Raw genomic sequence first — 23859 nt, forward strand, 5'->3', positions numbered from 1 at the left:
ATTAGCCAGCCAATCAAATGTCAAAATTCTTGTTTAAACTCAGATTTGGCAAATAATCTAGGATATTGATTATAATTCGCTTTCCTGCAACCGGCCGTAAGTGTTAGGATGGGGTGGGTCTCTTTAGTGGCTTTAGAGAATTTCTTTTAAAATGATATTTTCAAAACGAGTCAAGTGTTTATTTTTCTGTAAAGTCTAAGGTCTTGAGCCGTCGTAAAGATCACGTCAAAATAACAGTGATTTTTTAAACTCGCGTCGTAGCTTCTGTGAGGTCAAGTCCGAAGACCCGTAGCTAAAAATTATCACTATTCGTTAGCCGAAATTGGAATACCGATAAATAATCGAATTTGGAACATTAAAAGTAGGGCAAATAAAAAAAAAAGGTACTAGGGGACTTTTCCCGCGCACACAGAGATTAAGTTTGGACTGGCAGGTACAATCATTTTACAAATAGTTCTACTTCGAAAACGGAAGCTCCAGAAATCAAATCAAATCATACGATTTCGCAAAAAAAGTCCTACTTTGCGACGAATTAATTAACTTTTGTTTAAACCCCCGTGACTGCTAATGTGACCTCCCAGACCTCTTATCGCCATTTTTTTACACGTATAGTTTCTCTCGAAGTATTTGATGGCACTAAGTAACTTGTTTAACGGAATGTTCTCGGACCGTAATGATTTAGTTTTAGGATTTTCGCGAAATACTTTCACAAATCGCGGGCAGCAATAAAAACGTAGTTTCCCGCTGATTACTTAACTCTTAATACTCGAACACTATTATTTCTGATGACGCACTTGACGCTCTGGTGGTCGAAAACCAAATGCACTACAGGGTTCCTACTCTTTTTTAATTTTACAAATCGGCCTACAAAATGTTTCTAATAGGTTACATCGACCATCTTCAAACATTAGCCAATAGGATGTCTACCAAAACTAAACACACGCGCACAAAGACCATTAATCAAAACCCACGGCCGTTTATAACCTGCCAAACTTGCTCCTTGACGTCACTATGGGTAATTCTGATGTAGCTGTTTTGGTCACGTAAAAGACATTGAGATTGTGTTGGCGTCCGTCAGACTGGCGCTGATAACTTTTCCCATGCCATTAACCAGTCACGGCGCTTTTGGAAACCCCAAACCCACAAATAACTATTACGTATGAGACAAGCAGTGAAAAATGTTTTCCATAATTGTCAGCACTGTAGCAATAGGCGAGCCAATCCCATGATACCTATTATGGGACAATTACCATTATGCAGAATAGGGCCAACAATCAGACCATTCATAAAATGTGGGGTGGATTATTTTGGACCTTTTGAAGTTGCAGTGAAGAGAAGCAGAGAGAAAAGGTATGGAGTTATTTTCACTTGTTTAGTAACCAGGGCAGTTTTCTTAGAAATTGCTGATGACCTCACGACTAATGCTTTTATAAATGTACTCCGGCAATTTGGTTGTAGACGTGGGTTTCCTCATGAAATCCACAGTGACAATGGATTGAACTTTAGAGGGTCTGAAAGGGAAATTTCACATCTTGACAATTTACAACAAAATGAAACAATAGAATTAAATGGTATTTTAATCCTCCACATGCACCACATATGGGCGGCATATGGGAGCGACAAATTCAAAGCATAAAGAAGATCTTAAAGGAAATTCTAAATACTAGGTATCCTCAAGAACATATACTCAGAACCTTCCTCATAGAGTGCGAAAATATATTGAATTCCAGACCTCTGACGCACGTTTCTTCAGATTCTCATGACTCTGAACCTCTGACACCAAATCACTTCTTGATCGGACCAGACTTTGTAGCACCTTGAACTGTGACTACTGACAATCGAGATTTTAACCTTATATTTACCTACAATTATTAAACGTTCCAAATGGTATCAAGATCAGAAGAATATCAAAGTTGATGATTGTTATAATTGTTGATCCAAATGGAACAAGAAATGATTGGCGAAAAGCAAGAGTAGTCAAAACGTATCCTGCCAGAGATGGTAGAATTCGTATAGTTGACGTCAAGGATGGGAATGGAAAGGTATACCGAAGAGCACTGTCCAAACTCATTGTACTTGATCTGCAGTAGTAATTGCTGGAAGAGAGGCAATTACTAGGGTGGAGAAATGTTGTATTTATACACCTTCATCTTTTGGGAAAGAAAACGTACTCACCTAGTTTTCTTTCGAGATGAGGTATTTGCGTTTACAACCTGGTGCCTAACATTTTTGTGGCATGCTAAAAAAGTATTCTTGATAGCTAACAATGGTACATATATTTTATTCATTTACGAAAATTGAGAATAAGATTTTTATTTAACTTTAAAATTCGGAACCGCTGCTAATTGGCAACTGCATCATAAGATCTCCAAATCGGTGAACTTTGTCAAAAGGACTCGAGGTGAAGCTCCTGGGGGATGTCAACACTGCTTAAGCGTTGAATAGCAGGTTGCTACTCCGGTGGATCGAGGTACGAAGCTATTGAAAGGCGCAAAGCGGAGTGCCGAAGACAAAGTGCAGTACTATGAGCTCGTGGGAATAAGCCAAAAGGTTCCTTCAAAAAATCGAATTGACATGTTTGTGCTAGAATACCTGAAATACAAACTAATAAAATAATAATTGTATTCTTTCACGATAAACACTTCTCTGCTTCTACCCAGCACCAAAGAATACTTAATAATTACTACTCTTTGCCAGCACCTTCGCTTTCTACGTTTTTTTTTTTATTTTTCATTAGAAGGTTACCACTGCTCGTCACTACAAATGCTGCTGTTGCTTCAGTTTCGCGGTTCGCTCTGGGTTTCGCTATCAATTTCAATGGGGACTAACTTGTATTTGGGGTTTTCGGCGAAACCGAGCGACCACCTAGTGTGTACGCCATATTTGAGCGTGTACATGGTCTTGAGCAAATACAAGTACTTCTAAAGTGTCCAGTAATGAGTAGCCTGCTATAGAGGTTATGACCCGCACGAGATATTGTGATAATTGTGTCAATTCTATAATGCCAAATAGTTAGCGCTTCAAATTATGCCTATTATATTGAAAACATTATATAACTACATTATCATAATTGCCAAAGTCAAAGTCGATAAATCAATTATTGAACAGCGTAAACTTCATTCTGCGAGAGATTTTTAGCGCATTTCCACAAAAATAAAAAAAAATCCCCTATTGTTCCTTGGGACGCTACTACTTTATCCTAAGAGATATTGTTCTACTTTTTTCGCTATTTGGTTCGTTATGGTGTCGAGACTTCCACCATGGATCTGCATTTATTGCTAAAAAAGTTATTGTAAAAAAACCAAAAAAACATTTTTTACATGTTCCATAATTTTACACTTTTGCCGTTTATTAACGATCCTAGAGATCGTTTATAATTTTGTATTGCTGTCTGTCGTGTCTGTTGGTCTGTCCGTCTGTTCCTTTGTCTGTCTGTCGATAACTTTGTTTAGAAATGTCCGATCGCTTTTACATCTCCGTTAGTATGAACTGAATTGCATGAAATTCAATATGGGCATAGCTTTAGCCATATAATACGCAATGCCAAATGTTGAGTCGAATCGATTCAAAATTCACAGTGCCCTTTTCGCATCTCGACCATTTATAAACGGAATTGCAAACTTTTTTATTTATAAAAGTATTTAAATGAAATTTGATACATAGGCACTTGGAATAAAGGAAAATCTAACACCAGTTTCAAAATTTTATTTTGCGCATGCGCAGTGCCAACTTTTTTTATCTATGGAAATATTTAAATGAAATTTGATACATAGACGCTTGTAACAAAGGAAAATCTAACGCCAGTTTCAAAATTTAGATTTGCGCATGCCCATTTCCAACTTTCTTATTTAGAAAAGCATTGAAATGAAATTCTTCTTATAAACTGAAATTGCAGTAGCACGTCAAAAATGGATTGCACATTTGCAACGCTATCTTTTATATTTGTGGCCGAATTTTTACGATTTTAACAAAAGTTGCATCCTACAAATGGGAAATGAATGCAAGTGGAAATGCGCTTTTTGTAAATAGTTTACGATTACTTTTTAACTTGTTGATAATTACCAACGAGCTCCTGTTACATCATTCTTTGCTCGTGCGGCAAGAAATAAATAAATCATTCTATCAGTCTGTTTTGACCATTTAAAAATATTTAGGTAACTATACAATATGCGTTAATTATATTGAGTGACTTTTCCTAATGCGACTTTAATTGCAGCGTAGTGAATGCGTTAATTTTTAGCCTTCGGGCAATTAAAAATGATTGTCCCCTATCTTGCACTAATCGTTTCTTCTCAACCTCAATCACCCATGTCTAATAATTAAAAGGATAATGATGTGTATGTACTTTTGTGCGAATTTCGCCGAAATAAGGTTGTCATAAAATGTGTTTTAAAAACTCATTTCTCCGTTTTATTAATCATTCGATTAGGATAGATGGAATGAGCTGGAAAACTTATCGGCACTTATAATATCTTGCGAAATCGTACATAAATGCAGATAGTTCTCAGAGGGTAGATATTAATGATTGATATCAATTTTATGTATTGAGTTTCAGAATGTTTTAGATGAAAATCTGATCACTCACCTGTCTAAGAATTTCAAAGCTTTTATATAGGTTCTGAACTCCAAATTATGAATTTTTGACAATCTTACCTATATAGTTTCAGAATGGTCAAAATCAAAATATCTAAGTCTGACAGTAGGTAATAGAGAGTTCTAGAATGTGATATGGCGATATGACAAACTGAAAAATTCCCTTTTTTTTTTAGTTTTACTCAAGGATAACGCGACTGTACTTGTAAGGCTCGATGCACACTTGCGTATTTTAAAGCCGCGTGCGCTTAGCTTGTTTCTGTCATTACACATTGGAGCGGTTTTGAACCGCCGAACGCTGCTAATATATAAAGACGCATTCCCTAAGTTCTTCCAAGCAAAAAGGATGACAACGCGTTACGTTTGCTTTCTCAGTGTATGAATATTTATATGACATTAAAGAACAGCATGGGTTCACCCCATGGTTAATGCTCGTTCGTTTCCCTGTTTCAAGATCTTCTCAGAGATGAAACGAAATTCTTGTCTTTATTCTATCATGGTACAGTACTGATCTTGTGTCTCATTCTGTCGGTTGGTTCTTAATAGCATCAGGTAATAACTCTGTGTCGACGGTGACTTCTATCGTGCGACCAGAGTGTACTCGTTGATCGCCTAGCACAGCCACAGACTGCCCGGCGTGTTGTGGAAGCCGCGTGTATGCGGCGGCGTAGCAGAAACTGGCGTCCTCTAAAAACAAGTCCGGTGCACGCTACTTGCAAGCAGCTTGCTCGCCGCGGTTCTGCTCGAGTGTGTACTGCGCAATTAGAGCCCATGTACTGCTAAACCGCCGGCGTTCGCCCGCGACTTGCACGCGGCTTGAAAACACGCAAATGTGCATCGAGCCTAAGTTGTATCTGTAGAATATTATGATTTATAAGACCTGTAGAATGTAGATATACTTACATTTTTTTTTTGCTTTTAAATTGTATAATTATGTATATGGTTTTCAATGACGTTTTCTCTCCCCAACGCGTGCCAAATTCCGTAGTTCGCACATATTATATTTATAGATCTAATGCCACCGCTTCCCGACTTAATCATTTGATTACATTTTAATGATGAATTTCTTAAGTTGATTGTACGTTTTCATGTCAGATGAGCTGTGCATTGCTCTTGTAAAGTTCATGTAACTTTTTTTTCGGTCTTTAAGTATATGATATACGTTCACCTGCAGGTATATCTGGTTGGCACATATTTTGAATTATTTGAACAAGTAACTTTAATTCGTTCATTTTTGTTAGGAATTTGTAAATCTAGTGCTTCTACGAATCAGGAATGGAGCGTGATACGAGAGTGCACTTTTTGGAATAAACGTGCAATATTTTATTTCCACGTGTAGGTAATAAATACGTATGTATATGCATCAATATGGATAATTTCCTTTGAATATCATATTTACTTAGCAATCATGTGAAAAGTGCAGATTAACTATTCAACATGGTAACTATATTATTTATTGCACAACCACCCCTTCCGTTTAAACTATATTTCTCGCATTCTTTCTGGTGTTGTTTAGATGGAACAAAGTCATGTTAGCCAAAGAATATTGAATTGCCAATTTCCATTACAGATAATTATTTTTGATAATTAATTAAAAGTACATCACACGAGACTGATTTCACTATGTGAAGAAACTTCTCTGATTATTTCTGCTAATTTTGCAAAATAATGCATTATTACTTGACATCTGATGTTCTCACGTGAGGCTTCAATGTTGCGAACTCAAATAATAGATAAAACTTAAAAGATAAAATACGTGCTCAAAAGTCAAAACCACTCCAATTTGTTTGATGTTTTAGACGATTCATTTTTACTGAGGCCAAAGCGATGTACCACATTTTCGCGTACATTTACTTATTGGCAACACTCAGCGAAGGTAAGATTGGGTGAATCTTCAAACGTTTACCGTTTAATTTACAGTTCCTCCACGTGTTTACTGCGATATCGAAATTTCGACCAAAGAACTTATTTTTCCGCTGGGCACCCAAGAGACTGTCAATATTAAAGTGAGGTATGTATCGAATTTTACTCATGCAGAAGAGATGGCTGCATTTTTAGCAATGTCAACAAATCTGGCGTAATCTTGTACTTTACGGTTCATAACGAGGAAGTGGTTCAAGTTCTTCCTTCGGTCATACCTTTGCATGGCTACGATGACGACTACAATTTCACAGTGTACGCGTCGAGAGCTGGACATTCGGAAATTAGTGCCAATTCGTCAGATCCCGACGTAAGGTAGGCACAATAAATATTTCGCTTGTATCTAATCTAATCACTTGTAATGGTGATTGTCTCAAATTGAAATAAAAAAGTCATTCAGTTGGTGTAGGGCCTGAGTGATAAGTATAAGGCAGGGCTCGCGTTCCGGTTCGTGAAAATTTCTATTCCGAGCATTGATTTAAGATATCCGTAGGAGCAAAATTTTTCATTCAATTGTATTCCAATACAAAGCCTTTTAATTCGATTAATCGTTTTAATCTTTGTGTTTGTGTAATAAAGTCTAGTCCATTTAGAGTCTAGACATTTTATTTATTCTATAGCAGCGCTTCTAGTGTTCGAATTTGGTGTCTTTTACGCCTTCCTAAACCGTGCATCTGATTCCAATGACACTTTTGGGAATGGCTGTCCGCGAAGGTTTCTGATTTAGTAAAACACTTCCCGAAATTCCCACGGGAACGCGAACGGAGAAAATTGGGATTGGGCATTTAGATCGTAGGTTTCTTTGGAGGCGCAAGTATATATCCGAATAGCATATCGGGTAAATAGCCTCCTCCTCTTCTGCTGGCACATATGAACTCTTCATGAAATTTGCCATAACCGTTTGATATTGCTGTGACCTTTCAATTTCTGGGCACACACAAAACACCTTAAACCGAACTAGCTCTTTAATGAAATTTCTCTCAGTACACATCCGCACCCCGGCACATCAAAAATAATTCAATTCTGACTTTAAATTTCTAATTCCAAGCAAACAATGGTCAAGATCCAACTCCTTAAACCTCTCAAAGGTCACTTACCAAATTTTTAAATAAATATGGGTAGTTCCACTCCATCTTGTAGGTATTTAAACTAAAACCGCTGCAAACGCACTATCCAAAGCATCCGTCTGAGTGACACAATCTAATTCCCTTAACTAATTCTTTCATTAATTTGACAAAAGCCTCATTTCTTTCTTTAGTTTATCTAAATTTCTCACCTCGTAATAATGAAATAAATAAACAAAGCAGATACGCAAAATCGTTTTGTGTTTATTCGTAAATAATCCCACGAAATTGATTAACAAAAGGTGTAATGAGCATTTAATAACTAAAACACCCGCATATCATCCCAAATGTCTGGACCTACACCTCAACGTCCCAAACCGACATTGTTTACACACCAATATAAACGTGGTTTAATTCCATTGCATGGCATCGCTCCCAAAATTCCTTTTGGTGTGAGGCGATCCAATCACAGACCTAGTCCTGCGTCAGACATGAAACGGAGACCTCTCAAGTGCTTCTTGATCCAAAAACGGAAATCACACGGCGACATATAAAGGTAAGCGTTCACTGAAACGGAACGCTTGTATTCCAAGTGCCTAAGTATTAAATTTCATTTAAATGTTTCCGTAAATAGGGAAGTTGCCATTGCGTATGCGCAAAACCAAATTTTGCAGCTGGTGGTAGATTTTTCTTTATTCCAAATGCTTTTGTATAAAATTTCATTTAAATGCTTTCATAAATAAGAAAGTTGGCATTGCGCATGCGCAAAACAAAATTTTGAAAACGTCTTATATTCGTAGTGTTTACATATAAAGTTCCATTTAAATACTTTCATAAATGAAAAAGTTAGCATTGCAGATACGTTAAACCAAATTTTTGACACTGCGCATGTGAAAAACCAAAAAAATATCGATATGCACAGAATCCTTGGACCAAGCCCTTTCAAATGAGCCCCATATCTCCCAAATCGCTTCAGTGGCGTAGAAAGAGTACGTGTGACGGACGGACGGACGGACGGATGGACGACAAAGTGCAGCAAATAGAGATTTTGCATTTTCTGGAAAATACGCTAATAAATCAAGAAATTCGTTATCAACTTTTTAGAAAATAGGTCAGTCAAAACTAGAAAATATCGTTTCCGACGAATTTAAATTGTGACTGAACGGAGACTGAACGGAGAATGATGATAAAATCGATGACGGCGCCGGACGTGTCGGTTACCGTTACCAATGTTTATTGAATAAGACTGAAATGGAACGGAACCGGAACTGAGACGTGACTGATATGTGTGAATAGACCTTTAAACGTCACGTTTAAACGCTACTGGCTTGCAAAACTAACACCTGACCTGTACAACTTTTACAAGATAGTAATATACAGTGTGGTGTTTTTAAGTGAACCATTAGAAGTATCTTAGGGACGATTTGGAATGTCGATTCGGGACCCATTACCTTTTTTAAATAATCGATCAAAAGGAATCGCTTAAAAACATTTTCAAGATGGCCGCTTCTCCGGTTGTATCAACAATACCGGAACTTTTTTATTTCAAATGGCACTCAGTCTCAGTATAACTGTCAATATAATGCTACGTCTAACCGGCATGGTTTCGAAGTTATTTCACAATTTTGACATTTTTCACGGTTTCAGAGGTTCACGAAGTTAGGCATATCGCTCTGTTATCTGACAACTTGGCAAAATGGTTTTTTTTCACGAATGGACTGCTAAAAGTTCACGCTATCAGATGTTATTGGTCCGATGTTCAAATGTCATTCGAAAATAGCACGCATTCAAAGTTTTTGGTCAACTCGAGATTTTTAAATGGAAACCATACATTTACTATGCATCAATGAAAACAGCATAAAAAACGAACAAAAATGTACTTGAAAAATTTTTCAAAAAAAAACTCTCCACAATAAGGTGGTTTTCGTCGGCAAGGATATCAATCGACGCAACTGTCCGTAATTCCCCACAATCGAAAGATATTGGGCAATTAGGTATCAAGCGGAAGTTAAAGAAAACTGGAAAACCGGCTCAGGGCCCTACACAGATAACTCGATGTTGGTAAAGAATGGCCTCTGATGCTTTCCAGTCCCGTGTGAGGAAATTTGAAGTCCGCTAGATCATCCGAACGTCGTCGGCGTCATTTTGCAATTCTTTTAATGCAAAGTACAGTAGACTACCTTCATCTTGACTAAATTCATTTTCAAATCAAGAAACATCTGGTTATAAATGTCCCCGAATTCTAAGTGGACCTTTATTTTGTACAATAATTTTTCGAGCAGATTTTGATCTGAATCAATGATAATGGATAAGTAATCCACAAACTTAATTTGTTTCAGTGTGAAGCATCTGTACTTGGTCGCCAATGTGCACAAAGAAAAATATATCGACATCGCCTCGCAGATTTCGGGTTGGATCTATTTCGTCACGTGGGCTTTATCGTACTACCCTCAAATTTATACGAACTTCAAAAGAAAAAGGTAGCAGATATCGATAATATTATACTAAACACTCGAAAACCTTTCTTTTAGTGTAATAGGCTTCAGCTTTGATTACTTGGCGTTAAACGTGGTAGGATACTTGTCCTTTGGTGTATTTATACAGAGCGTCTTTTTCGCCCCTGCTATTCAGGTAATCTTTTTGTAACACTTTCTTTATAATACCTACTACGCTAGGAAGAATATTTTGAGCAACACAGCCATGGACTACTACCTGTGAAAGTAAACGACGTCTTTTACAATCTGCACGGAATCCTTGCACTGTTAGTAACGGGATTGCAATGTTTGATTTATGAAAGGGGAAGCCAAACTATATCCTTGATAACACGCTTGATGTTGGGCGGATTTGGCATCTTCTACGTGGTGCTATTCATACTGCGCGCCGTATGCGTGATACAATGGTTGGATTTCTTGTATTTTTCTTCATATGTCAAACTGGTTATAACGGTACTGAAGTATATACCTCAGGCAAGTTTTACGTGGTAAGCGTCAATAAAGTGATGGAGCGTGTTGCAGGCTTACTTGAATTGGAAACGGAAAAGTACAAGTGGATGGAGTATCGGGGTGGTAAACCTAAATCTGGCAGGCGGCGTATGCAGCATTGGTCAAATGGCATTAGATGCATATAATTATGGTAGGTACGCAGGTTGTTAGAGAAGTCATCCCATTTCTCTTTCAGATGATTGGAAGTCTATCTTTGGCAATCCGACTAAGTTCGGATTGGGTGCTTTTACCGTACTATTCCAAGTATTATTTATGGTCCAACATTACATTTTATATAGAAATTCTCCATCGACAGATGGAAAGGACTTAATGTAGCAGCTTATTGACATTTATATCTATGCTTTGACACATAATACGTATGTAAATCGAATTTCTACGAATATAATAATTTTAACATCGGAAATGTTTATGTTCGTGTACAAAGTTATGAGTTTCGAGGCCAAAAGACAACGGTGTTACTTCGAGGGATGATTGTTGCATAGTCGGCCGTGATCGGTAGGTAAAGGAAAAGTCTGGGATACTGTCGATATGGTACTTATTTGATAGTGCTCAATTGTTAATTCCAATATGAAATTCGAGCTAATCACTCTGTGTCGCACGTATTTAATAGTATTACGAGCATGTTATAACGCTTGTTTAATACCAAAAGATATTAAACAGAGGAACAAGGAAGCTGCGGCAAATACCTACATCGCTGTCGCAATAGTATAATTAGAACTAGGTTACAGTTATTACATTATCATGAATTCATAAGGTAACAATTTATTAAGAGTTGTGAAACGCAAGCCAGCAATCTGGCCGCGAAATACTACAAAGGCATCAAGTTTCAATGGAAAATTAGGTACTATAATTGCATACGTAAAATGCAACGTATGCCAACTAATGCAATAAGAAACAAGGACACTATGTCAAAAAAAAATCAAGGAAGAAGATCAACAAGTCCTCTTGGCAACAGCAATAGTACAGGCCCAAGACATCCTGGGACAACGCCATCTACTACGAGCACTGGTAGACCCAGGATCCCAAGCATCATTCATCATCGAGCAAGCAGCTCAGCAACTGATGGTACCCAGGCAGAAAACAAGGGCAATGGTATCTGGATTGGGAGAAGGAAGTCCGACCAACGCAAGAGCAAAAGTGACGGTACATCTCCACCCTCGTCAGTCTAGCAAATACACACTGACAACAGACCTCATCGTGTTACCGAAAATAACTGGGATGTTACCAATGAAGTCAATGGAATTCGATTTGGAACCATGGCAGACCAAGATCCTAGCAGACCCAACCCTCAACATCACAGGTCCAATACATGTGCTACTGGGAGCCCAAGACTACGCCAAAATCATACTAAACGGTGTTACAAAAACGGCGTCTGCATTGCTAGGACAGCAGACCGAATTGGAATGGATAGTGTCCGATCAAGTCATGTATCCAGAGAAAAAAGGCACACCAGTCATCGGGATGGTTTCAACAATGGAAGAAGAAAGAAACCTGTCAAAATACTGGGAAATGGAGGAAGTCGAGGTGTCAAGCCGCTCCAAAGAAGAAGACATACAATGTGAGAACCATTATATGGCCACCACCACAAGAGGGCGAGATGGAAGGTATACAGTGAGGATACCATTTAAAGAAGCGCCTACCATGGTTAACAGTTCCCGTTCGCTAGCAGTAGCTCGACTGCACCAATTGGAAAAGAAGCTAGAAAAGGAGCATCGAGTACGCGAGCAGTACAAAGCGTTCCTTCAGGAGTACGTAGACCTGGGCCACATGAAACTAGTACCCCCCAAGGGAGAAGGAAGATACTACATTCCACATCAACCAGTCATCAAGGAAGCAAGTGCCACAACAAAGTTAAGAGTCGTGTTTGACGCGTCCGCAAACACACGTATCAACCAAGATACCAGGATGCCCGACCAAAAATTCCTTGAAGAGGAACCAGTCCTAAAGGCAGAAGACCACTTTGGGTCCATCATCAAAGAAGAAGCAGAATTACAAAACGATATACACAACACCATCTGGCGTACGGTTACGACTAAATCGGTCGCAACAAGCACCATAACTATACTTATCATCATCAGCACCATTGGGGTCATATTTGGACTCAAAAAATGGAAAACCAAACACAAGGAGGCAACTAGAAAAGAAGACCCAATGACGATGGAACCTTTGGACATCATCGACACAGATCCATCGCCGAGTTGGCAGAATGTTTAATACCAAAAGATATTAAACAGAAGAACAAGGAAGCTGCGGCAAATACATCGCTGTCGCAATAGTCTAATTAGAACTAGGTTACAGTTATTACATTATCATGAATTCATAAGGTAACAACTTATTAAGAGTTGTGAAACGCAAGCCAGCAATCTGGCCGCGAAATACTACAAAGGCATCAAGTTTCAATGGAAAATTAGGTACTATAATTGCATACGTAAAATGCAACGTATGCCAACTAATGCAATAAGAAATAAGGACACTATGTCAAACAAACACAAATACGTCATAATTAATTGTATATATAAACTGTAAATAATACTCAATAAATCACTATCGATTTGAATGTCGTTTAGTCGTTGGGGTTGCGAGGTCTCCAGTCATTCAATTTGTACAAGTGACGGTGTACAGCCTCATCTAGCAACCCTCCGTCAAGCAGTCTTCTATTATCCAGAAGATTGTTCAACGCTTATTATTCAGAAGGTTTATTTATGCGACACCAGCGAGCTTGCGAGTACCTACTGTTATTGTTATCATTTCCAATATCTCCGATGGTTGCAAAGATTGCGAAATCTGTGATTTTTTTCTATTTTGGTGCTTTAATGAGCACTTGATACAACCAGTTTGTATGGTGAGTTTCGTAATGAATATGAGTGTCTTAATAGCCCTTTACGCATGAGCAGTACCAACTTCCTTATTTACGAAAGCATTTAAATGAAATTTTATACATAAGCACTTGGAATAAAAACAAATCTAACATGAGTTTTACAATTTGTTTATATTTGTATACGCTCCACGATTTTTCAATAAATGTATAGGCTTCGACGATAGGCGGCTCATTTGAACGAGACTGGGGTAAGGATCTCATGTCTACCGGTATTTTTTCCCGGTCCTAGCATATTAATATTATTTAGTCATTTATGTTTGCATAATGACTTTTAACTGTTTAACTTGTTTTTGTTGAACATTGGTTGTTGGTATAGTAGTAGATGAAATTTCAACACGAAATGGGACCGACAACTTGATTATTTGGCATAGACCTCAATTGTAACAGGTGGCAAAATCTAACTTTTGGTAACACATATTTTTTAATGAATTGGATTTTGTACCGTACAAGAGTTTACGAAACTAGGTGCATCATGACGTTTACCGTTCGTAACGTCCGAGAACGGTCACTAAATTAAGCAACAATAAAAAATCAAAATTCATTTGTAACATTTACTTACATTGCAGCCATTTCTCGACACAGTCGCCACTCGCCATTCCGAATGAGACACTTATCATAGCTTGGTACAGGCCGTTTGATACCCTCCTTGTAGAGAAGAATAGCTCATCATAGACGTAGAAAAAATAGTGAATGAAGCTCGCTTTTAAACAATATTTTGAAAGCTTTGTTAATTTTACTTACATTCGTAGTGTTTACATATAATATAAAGTTTTATTTAAATAATTTCATAAATGAACAAGTATTTGCACAACTCTTGTGCAGATAAAGCGCATTTTTTTAACCGAAATAGCTTTTGTTTTGACATCACCAATGGATATACTTCTTGCACGTCTCAATCGCCCTTGGTGAGTACCCTCTTCCGACAATCCGTTCTTGAGGTAGAAGGGAATACACGATCACGATAAGAGGTCGAGGTGGAGGGCTAAGGTTGGTAGAAATTAATTCCTTTCGTTGAGACCTTTTATTAGAGTACCATGAAGGATGAAACTAGTTCCACTCCCTCCCTCCCCCCCAACCCGTACTTTGATAAGAGGTAGAAAGAAGGGCAGTAGTTGGTAGAAAACGGTTCGTTTCGTTGAGCCCTTTAATTAGAATACAATGAGAGATAACATTAATTTTTAACACCCCCCCCCCCCCCCCTCAAGACCCGTCGCTCACTGAGAGTCGCACGGGAAAGTTATACTTTTATACTGAAGGGTAGAACATGTGTTAACCGCCCCCCCCCCCCCACCATTTTCTAAAGTTTAACTTAACACCACTAAAGGCATGCGTATGCAAAATCTGCGACCAATTGGTTGTCGTATGTAAAAGCTATGCACGTTTTACTTTCAAAAACAGCATCTCAGAAATAATTCGTGGGGGGGGGGCTTTTAGACGGCGAAATTGATAGCCTTCTGGCACACCTTCAAGGTATAGGCTATACCTACTGCAAAAAATTCCAGGACTCTAGAACCATTCCCCTAGAAGTAGTTCAAAACGGTAGAAGTGGGTCCGGACGGACGGATGGACAAAACGCAAAATGCGATAAAAAGTTAGCATCGCACATGCGTTAAACCAAATTTTTGACACTGCGCATGTGCAAAACCAAAAAAATATCGATATGCACGGAATCCTTGGACAAAGCCCTTTCAAATGAGCCCCATGTCGTCCAAATCGGTTCAGTCGTGTAGAAGGAGTACTTGTGCAAGACGGACGGACGGACGGAGTACAAAGTGCAGTCAATAGCGATTTTTCATTTTGAGGAAAGTACGCTAAAAATATGTATTTGCTTATAAGTATTGGTTATAGGAAGTTATTTGTGATAACTTCTGATAAATGGTCGAGATTAAATGTGTTTAGAAGGCAGGGACAAATGCATCTACTATCATAGTGTAAGAATCTTACGCTATGCTACTATTTACTGAACAGTGAACAGCGTCTGAAGGTGGGAATAGACCAAGCAAACATGGTTGTGCAACAGTTGAACAACAGTCGAAAAACACAAGTTTACACAGTGAGTACGTGTTGCGCAACACTCGTGCAGCTGTTGCCGAACTGATGCGCGGTGTTCGCTCCCGAGGCGGTACTTCAAAGGAGATGTTGCCCTACGGTGTGCACACAGCGTCTTCAGTGTAGACGCGTATACGGGTCAATTTCACTTTTTCCATTCGAGAGAAGTAATTGAACAACATGTTGTCCTCCATTCTTAATTCTGGTAAAAAAAAACTGTTTGCTGTTAGCGTATATACTTCTTTGCCACCAGTCTCGCTTTGTACGGCCTCTTCGAGTTACTTTTATTTTCATAACTAAAAACGCGCACCACGCGAGTAGAGCATCCCTTCGTCGCTCATGACTGAACGAACATTGGACAAACACCGGAGAAGGCAGGCTGGTCGATGTTGATCAACAGTTTGTCGACAATGTTTTCTCCCCACGGAAACAAGTTAGCCAACAGTTGCCTATCTGTTGTTCAACTGTTGCACAACAATGTTTGCTTGGTCTATCCCACCTTTATCTCTTAATTCTTAATGTTTCGAAATATAACCGTTTAGCGTAACATATGGTACTACGTACAGTACATGTTACATCCTGTTTTGCGGGCACCAATTATTTAAAGTTTTATCAGCTATTAATTATTTATAGAACTGATTAGAAAAATCCAAATAACAAGTTAAACTGTTTACAGAAAGCAACTCTCCTCGATTAAAGTACATAGGTAGTATTCCGCAGCTCAAATGTGGGTGTATTTCTTATTCTCTTGCTTAACATTGACTGCGGCAGTCCTCATTCGACTAAAAGTTATCAAAGTGAGAACGAGATGGGATCGAAGTCCAACTTGTTTAGTTGGGAAAACTGCAATTGTAACGGGAGCCAACTGCGGTGAGTATACAATCGTTTTCAGTTCACCTTTTAAAAACACTTGCTTGGGTAGGACTTGGATTTTACACCGCTCAAGATTTAGCTAAACGAGGTGCGAGAGTTATACTAGCATGTAGAAGTAGGGAGAGAGCGGAGGCGGCGCGACGACAAATTGTGCGCGCTACCCACAACCAAAACGTCCATGTGAGAATAGTTGATTTTGCTTCGCTTAAATCCGTTAGAGAGTTTGCCAAGGAAATAAATAGTTCGGAGGAGAGATTAGACATTTTGGTAAATAATGCTGGAGCACTTATTTTCGAAGATGATGTTACGGAAGACGGTTTGAGTAAATTCATGCAAGTGAATCACTTTGGACCATTTTTACTCACAGAGCTGCTGATAGGTAGGCATTTTTTTAGTTATCAACTGTTATCTTAATAAACCGATACAACGAAATATCAAAGGATCCTCAGTATTACAATCACTTTTAACGACAATTTATTTTAATCTTACATAATACATTGTTGTGAAAACTTCCTAAGACTGAAACTATCCACACAACTTACCCTTGTTAGCTCAATCTCACAAAAACTCTTTAAAACACAAATCTCAGGGCCCGTAACATGAGTCCGACTACCCCTTTTTTCGTCCGGACAAGGGGTAGCAACCTCGCCAGATCGGTGCCTAATACCTCCCTTAAATTCCAAATATCCAAATAATCCCTTGTTAACTGACTTCTGGAATGAAATTTAAGTCCCACCGATGATCCAAACCTTTTTACGTTACCAAACTCGTTTCACACTCGGGATAAAAAAAGAAAACTTAAAATTTGAGAAACTCGAATCCTTGACCTTTACTTAGACACACACAAATAATAAATGACAAAAAACAAAAAAAAATTTACAAAGCTAAATTTACAAAATCTGAAAAAAATGACTTAGGTACACGACTTGAAACACAAAACCGTCTCAGACGGCGATTCTTACAATGGGGGTTTACAGTATAGTTGAATTCCGCAGTTCTAATTTAATAAGCGTGTACCTGAAACCATAAAACATTTTTTTGGACAGCAAAAGTTTATTTAAAAATAGAGGCTGATTAGCAAAAAAATAATGAACATGTGCGGTTTTAAAGGTTTATTCAAAACGATATGATTGTGACGTAATAAGCCCGACCAATCAGCTCCTAGAACCATTCAGATGACATAACGACTTGGCAATATTGCAGGAGAATGGCATTTATAACTTGCGTCATCTGTCACAGGCACTTGTCACTTTCGTGCTAGATGCAGTTAAACATCCCTCTCAAAACGTCAAATGTGATAAACGTCATATCCTCGCGTAAGGTTGCCAGCTCACTTCTATGTGATTGGTTGTAGATTTGTGACGTATTTAGTCTGAAGCGTTTCAAATTCGGACTAAAAACACAGCTTTTCAATAATTTATTTTGGGTTTATTTTACTCGCAAATAAAAATTGAGGACACACGGGTCTTTTTATTTTTAATGTACTTTGTGGATCAGAAATAAAAAATGAAGGCGGGATGACCCCATTAAATTAAAACAAAAATGACAGTACTCACGGTGCTAATCCTTTTTACAAATGCACAAACGACCGATGCACACAAAAACACAAACACAGCCCCAGGTATGTGCTGACACAGCTACTCCTACAGCTCCTCGGCGATGCTGGCGTTAAACAAACGTTCCGCCTACTCCAGATGATGTAAAATACAACGCAAACGAAATCTCGCTGCTAAAATGGCGTTATTGTACCGCTCGTTTCCCTTCAACAAACTCCGTCCAAAAACCTTCTTAACTCTTCGATGCCGGCGTAATCCACACGTTCCCGGACTTTCAAATAACAATAGACGATGAATAAACTGGCGTAACTTTAGCAAACGCCGCTACAATAAACTTTCCAAAAATTTTCACATAAGACAAACGTAGGCTTCGCGAAACGGTACAATAAGCGCCTTCTCTTCGCTGTTCAAAACCATTTATACCCCAGTATCGTCAAATCTCGTTGCGACGCTTTTCCATGAAAAATTCGAATTTCGGGGCCGATAAAACTTAACGGTCGACTCCGCGGACCAATACCATAATTGCATAAATAAAACTATTAACGATCGTAAATCAACTTAGACTGGCACTTTTACGAGTTTTAACACGCCAAAATTCCTATGAAATTCGCTCTTAAACAACTAAAAGTTTCCTTATCTAAAGCAACACTTGTGCAAAGCGCGTGCACTCTGCTAACTTCCACGAATTTAACAATAACAAGACAAAATTTATTACATTTAAAACACACTAATTACGGATTCGATTTTCCCAGACTTAAAGCTTCTTAATTAACTCCGGCCGAGCATTAATTGAACTAAAACAACGATCCTCTGTATAAAAATGGGAAATAAACTTCTTTCCAGAGTAAATAAATGCCGTCCAACTGCGGCCTAATAAAAAAACACAACAACATTTTATAGTTAACAAAAATGCATCAAATTCATGTCTTGGTCATTGAGATAATGCTCTTAATCTTGTTCCCAACGATATCAGTGCAAGAATAACGATTTTCACATATTTTGATCACAATTCATGTGGTCGCCATCAATAGATCAAATTCATGTTTTGGTCCTTGAGATAATGCTCTTGGTCTTTTTCCCAATGATCTTGGTGCATAAATAACGATTTTGACATGTTTTGATCAAAATCCACGTGGTTGCCAAAAATAGATCAAATTCATGTATTGGTCATTGATATAATGCTCTTGGTCTTTTTCCTAACGATCTTGGTGCATAAATAACGATTTTGACATGTTTTGATCAAAATCCGCGTGGTCGCCAAAAATGCATCACATTCATGTCTTGGGCATTGAGATAATGTCCCTAGTCTTTTTTCCAACGATCTTGGTGCATAAATAACAATTTTGACATATTTTGGTCAAAATCCATGTGGCCTCAGAAAAATAATTTTACATCTTTGAATCACACACATGCGGTTATCAAATGTGGACGTGATGTACTCTTTCAGCATCAAGATAATGCGTTTGAAAGCTTTTACAACTCCAAATTTATGTGTAAAGAATAATTTTGGGTACATTTTGCTCTAAAACTTTTGACCTATACCACAGAGACGAGTTATATTGAATTATTACACATCTAAGAGTCAAGGGAATAATCTAGCGAAAGTCCAAACTCGTTACATGACCTAGGGAATGAAATATGTTGATTTCTATTATATTGAGCCCGCAGTTTTTCCTGTTCCCGATTCACTCGAAGCCCTATAACTTTTGTTCCTGTTGAACCAGATTCCTGAAAATTAATAGCGTCCGTCCCTAATGTCCAAAGTACCCGTACACAATCAACACAATCGGTCACTTTTAAAAAGAGTTAGAGCGCACACGGACGGAGGGAGGGACGGACGGACGGACGACAATACAATACTATAAAGGATCTGAGGATCCTTAATAATGTTAGTAATAGTACCGACTTTGAACACAATATGTGGCTATAGGCGTACGTACCTACCACTTTACTTGTAACAATCTGTGTTGTGACTACTGCTTGTAAAGTGAACTTACATTCGTTTGTCGCTTTATTTTCCGTTCATAGGTATATACAGGGTGGCCCAATAGTGTGTGGACGGATCTCTGGGGGTTTATTAACGTACATTATTAAAGTTATTTTGAGGTACCTATTCTTTGACACATGGTTTGAAGTGCAACCGCCATCTTGAATTTTTTATATAGCAATATAGGTCACGTGATACGGCATATTTTTTCTCTTGTTTACTACTTAAAATAATGAAGAAAAATTAGAAAAACCATGCCATACGCTTAGATAGCTAATGTATTGCACTTTACTTATGGTTTGTTTCCTTATAACTTATAGAAATAAATCTTTAGTTAACCTTAGTTATCCTATGTCAAGTATGGACCATTTGACAGAGTTTCTTCGCTATTATTTTTTAATTTAACACCATTCATGATTAAGGTAATAAGAAATAGAGAAAAATAGGCTTTTTAATGATGTATCACATGACCTATGTTGCTATTTAAAAAATTCAACATGGCGGTCGTACTCAGAAACCATGTATCAAAAAACAATTTTTTTAACCTCAAAATATGCGAAATAGTTTCAAATGAAAGCGTTATGGCTTATTTCAAACAGTTTGCGCGTGAGATCTCTGGGCCATTCGTGTGTGGTTGGAAGATTGTGGGTTTATTAACGCATATATTTATATTGTCGGGGCATGTTGAAAGACTCTTAAGGCTACAACCTAACAATATTGTCAACGAAATTGTTAGGTATACAGGGTGATTTATATCAAAGTAACATTTTTTTAAATAGAACCCCTTGCATATTTCGATTCTTTGATCAATTTTAGTGTAACTTTATATAGGGCATACCCGAAAACCTATTCAAAGACCTGCCACCCATCTTTGTAACTCATGGTTGCTGAGAAAAAAATTAAAAAAGAAATCAAAATTTCACCAGTTCTTTGGGGTTGGCCCCCAAACGAAACGAACCCTCGGTTTATTTGGAAAAAGTGCTTGTCTTGATCCCCTCTCAATTTTTTTTACATACTGTGATGTAACACGCTGTATATACATATACACTTATATCGCCGCTATATTACACGATTTTGTCAGACACCGGCCTACAAATAAAAATGCCTCTGCACTTTTAAAATGCTAACATTTCTTTTAGATTTACTGAAGAAATCCAAGCCCAGCAGAATTGTGTACGTATCATCGTCATCTGTCACTCACGGTCAAATTCATCTTGACAATTTGAATTATTCTGCAAATTCTCGAATCGCAAGACTTACGTTCTCTAACTATGCGAACTCCAAACTTTGCCATCTAGCTACTACTAATGAATTGGCAAAACGTCTACGAGGTAGTGGAATTACCGTCAATTCTTTGGATCCAGGTACTGTCCGAACGGAAGTTACTCGTAATCTCAACATAATGACTCAAGGGCTGTTTCGAATTTTGGCATCCTTTTTTAAAGTGAATAGTGACATATCACAGCAAGGCATTGGTAAACTAAATGTGTAAAATTCTAGATCAGCGAGGAAGGGGCACAGACCTCAATCTATCTTGCTGTCTCTGATGACGTCCAGGATGTTACAGGAAAGTACTTCTATAACTGTGCACTTTCTGAAATGCCAAGTACTGCTATAGACTCTACTCTCAACAGGAAAGTATGGGAGAAAAGTGCAGAATTGGTTCATTTAACCCATACGGAGAGCACTCTTTAATCGTTATTTGTATATTATGAAGTGTAAAATATATAATATTGATGTTTTTAATGTTAAATTGCGTATTATTTAAAATAGTGATCGTTTCCGGTGCATAACCATAAATTGTTTTTCAAAAAGTACTCTGTCACAATCCAATTAGGTAACTAAAGGATGTGTGTTTTCGGTAACTTTAGTAAGGTCGGCATGAAAACCGATTATCACTTCTTATTTCCAAATGCACAATATTTAGTAATACGGCTTGTTACATTAAAAAAAAACACGAGAACGAAGTTTCTTAGAAATTAAACATTTGAAAGCGAACGAATTACAATGGTGCAATTAAGTTAGTTGTATAGTCGAATACAGAAGGCAATGTTTCCCGGTATAAATGTGCAATATTGTTCATAGAGGTACCAGCGTTGACCATTGATCAATAAATCTTAAAACTTCACCGCGGTCAGTAGGTACTTCAAGATAACTTCTTTTCATTCAGCGTTGATTGATTAAGTTAAATCAGTTGCAAGTAGCCTCTATGATTTACAACATTAGCGAGTGTATTAATTACCTCTCAATGAATTTGCGCCTCTTTGGAGTAGATGCGAAACTTTTACTGCAGCGCTTACTGATTTACATTAAGGGAAGGGGTTTCCGAGCTTATAAGAAATTATAGGAGTTTTAGATCTTGAGCATTTGACATTATGCAAATTACAGATTTTTGGATATCGGTATTGAAATTTTGAAATTTTTAGAAGAGGATTTTTGTTTGTTTGTTAAAATCCATAAGGGGGTTAAACTTTAATTCTAACGGGTTAATAAACTAAAACATCTTTTATTACTAAGACCACAGATCTGTGCTAAGACTATCTGGCCAAAGGTTATGACCAAGATCTGGTCGCACCCGGTGGTCGTGGTGCTGTACGGTCTGATTAGGTCTACCAACACAGATTCCCAAGGGAGCGTGGGTTCCCTGAGTCGGAGGGAGGCGTCGTCAACTGGGCCCCTCTTTACGGCGGCGGTGCACATCCAGGAGCTGCGAATGTACTTGTGAGCCCTGGCTTCCAACTTGGAGAAGTTATAAGTTTGGGAGATTGTAGTTTTGTTGGGATTTCGGGAAAAGTGATCCGCCAATTGGTTGTGCTTGCCGGGTTAATGTTGGCTGTTTTAACTAAACTCCTGGAGAAGGGGACCCAGAGGAGGTTTCGAACTGGCATAGCTGACTATGCGCCGTATCTGGCCCTCGTCTTAGTGATACCGGACCGCTGCAGTATACCACATCTTCTGAGATCGGTTTGGAGCACGAACGGTAACCAGGCGTAGGGACGATGGAGTTGCAGTTGCTGGCCGAGAGCGTCCGGCAGACTCTCGAACGCCTTGTTCGCGGCGACCTTCTACGTGAATCGGGCCCCCTTCTTTAGCATGTCGTTGAGTGGAGCTTGAATTTCGACAAGACGCGGCGGAGCTGCCGGCGTGTTGTGAAACTGGACGCGAAGCGAAGGCCTGCCACGTATTCTGGGAGTGGCCGGTTGGAGTCTGCCGTGATAGGGTGGCCCAGATACGTCACCTAAAAACTTAGACAAGGAAAGAATACAAAACGACAATTGTCTTGTGCGAGGCGCAGGTGGTGTTTCTGGAGCTGCTCCCTCACTATCCGCGGGTGGTCGAGGTCAGTTCGAATACACCACGATGTCGTCCAGGTAAACCATGGCGAATTTCCTCAGGATCCCCGGGAGTACCTTCTGCTTCATTAGCTTCTGAAAGGTGAACGGAGCGTTCCTTAGTCCGAACTCGAAACTGGTAGCAGGCGCCGTCGAGAGTCAAACAGGCGGCGGGACTCAGTTGCGAAAGGAACCTGCCAGTATGCACATTTGAAGTGTAGCAGAGAACAGCTTCGCTGTCCCCAGTTCTCTAAGTGTCTCGTGGAGCTTTCGTCAGCTATTCAACGTGCTATAGTCCAAAATCCCGGCATGTTTCTTTTGGACAATACGATTCTTTTGGACAATACGATACGAAACGTTTGGAGGAATTCCCGTAACCTAGATATCAGTAATGTGGGAAAACCAAGGTGGATTTTTTCGATCTTCGGCGTGACATTCTCGGCTGTCTTAGCAAAACGGGCCCAGTGGGTGGTGTGACGGCGTTCTTTTACCCAGTGGACACATCGGCGACTGCTGCTATGCAGCCAGTCCTGATCCAGATCGTGGGTTTGGTACTTCTGTTGGTGTGGTTGGCCAGCCGACGGTCGATGAAGTTGTGAGAGGTT

The 23859-nt window shown here is 38.7% G+C and overlaps 2 protein-coding genes across 3 annotated transcripts; both read left to right on the plus strand.

Moving 5' to 3' along the window:
- The first annotated feature begins 5023 nt into the window (after window positions 1-5023).
- Window positions 5024-10977, plus strand: LOC116168728 (cystinosin homolog). Of its 2 annotated transcripts, XM_031484682.1 has the most exons (10): window positions 5024-5767; window positions 5835-5928; window positions 6393-6469; window positions 6514-6604; window positions 6652-6828; window positions 9917-10057; window positions 10109-10208; window positions 10253-10543; window positions 10592-10709; window positions 10755-10977. In XM_031484682.1, the coding sequence occupies exons 3-10, from the start codon at window positions 6421-6423 to the stop codon at window positions 10892-10894; spliced, it is 1107 nt and encodes a 368-aa protein (XP_031340542.1). In that variant the 5' UTR covers window positions 5024-5767; window positions 5835-5928; window positions 6393-6420; the 3' UTR covers window positions 10895-10977. The 2 variants fall into 2 exon arrangements, with proteins under 2 accessions (XP_031340542.1, XP_031340540.1); XM_031484680.1 differs by having other exon boundaries at window positions 5024-5928.
- Window positions 10978-16046: 5069 nt separating this feature from the next.
- Window positions 16047-21675, plus strand: LOC116170008 (retinol dehydrogenase 11-like). Its single transcript, XM_031486257.1, has 4 exons — window positions 16047-16376; window positions 16429-16758; window positions 21062-21366; window positions 21423-21675. Exons 1-4 carry the CDS (start codon window positions 16232-16234, stop codon window positions 21615-21617), a joined length of 975 nt encoding a protein of 324 aa, XP_031342117.1. The 5' UTR covers window positions 16047-16231; the 3' UTR covers window positions 21618-21675.
- Window positions 21676-23859: the final 2184 nt, after the last annotated feature.

Source organism: Photinus pyralis, unplaced genomic scaffold (genome assembly GCF_008802855.1).
Source record: "Photinus pyralis isolate 1611_PpyrPB1 unplaced genomic scaffold, Ppyr1.3 Ppyr1.4_LG4, whole genome shotgun sequence".
Lineage (NCBI taxonomy): Eukaryota > Metazoa > Arthropoda > Insecta > Coleoptera > Lampyridae > Photinus > Photinus pyralis.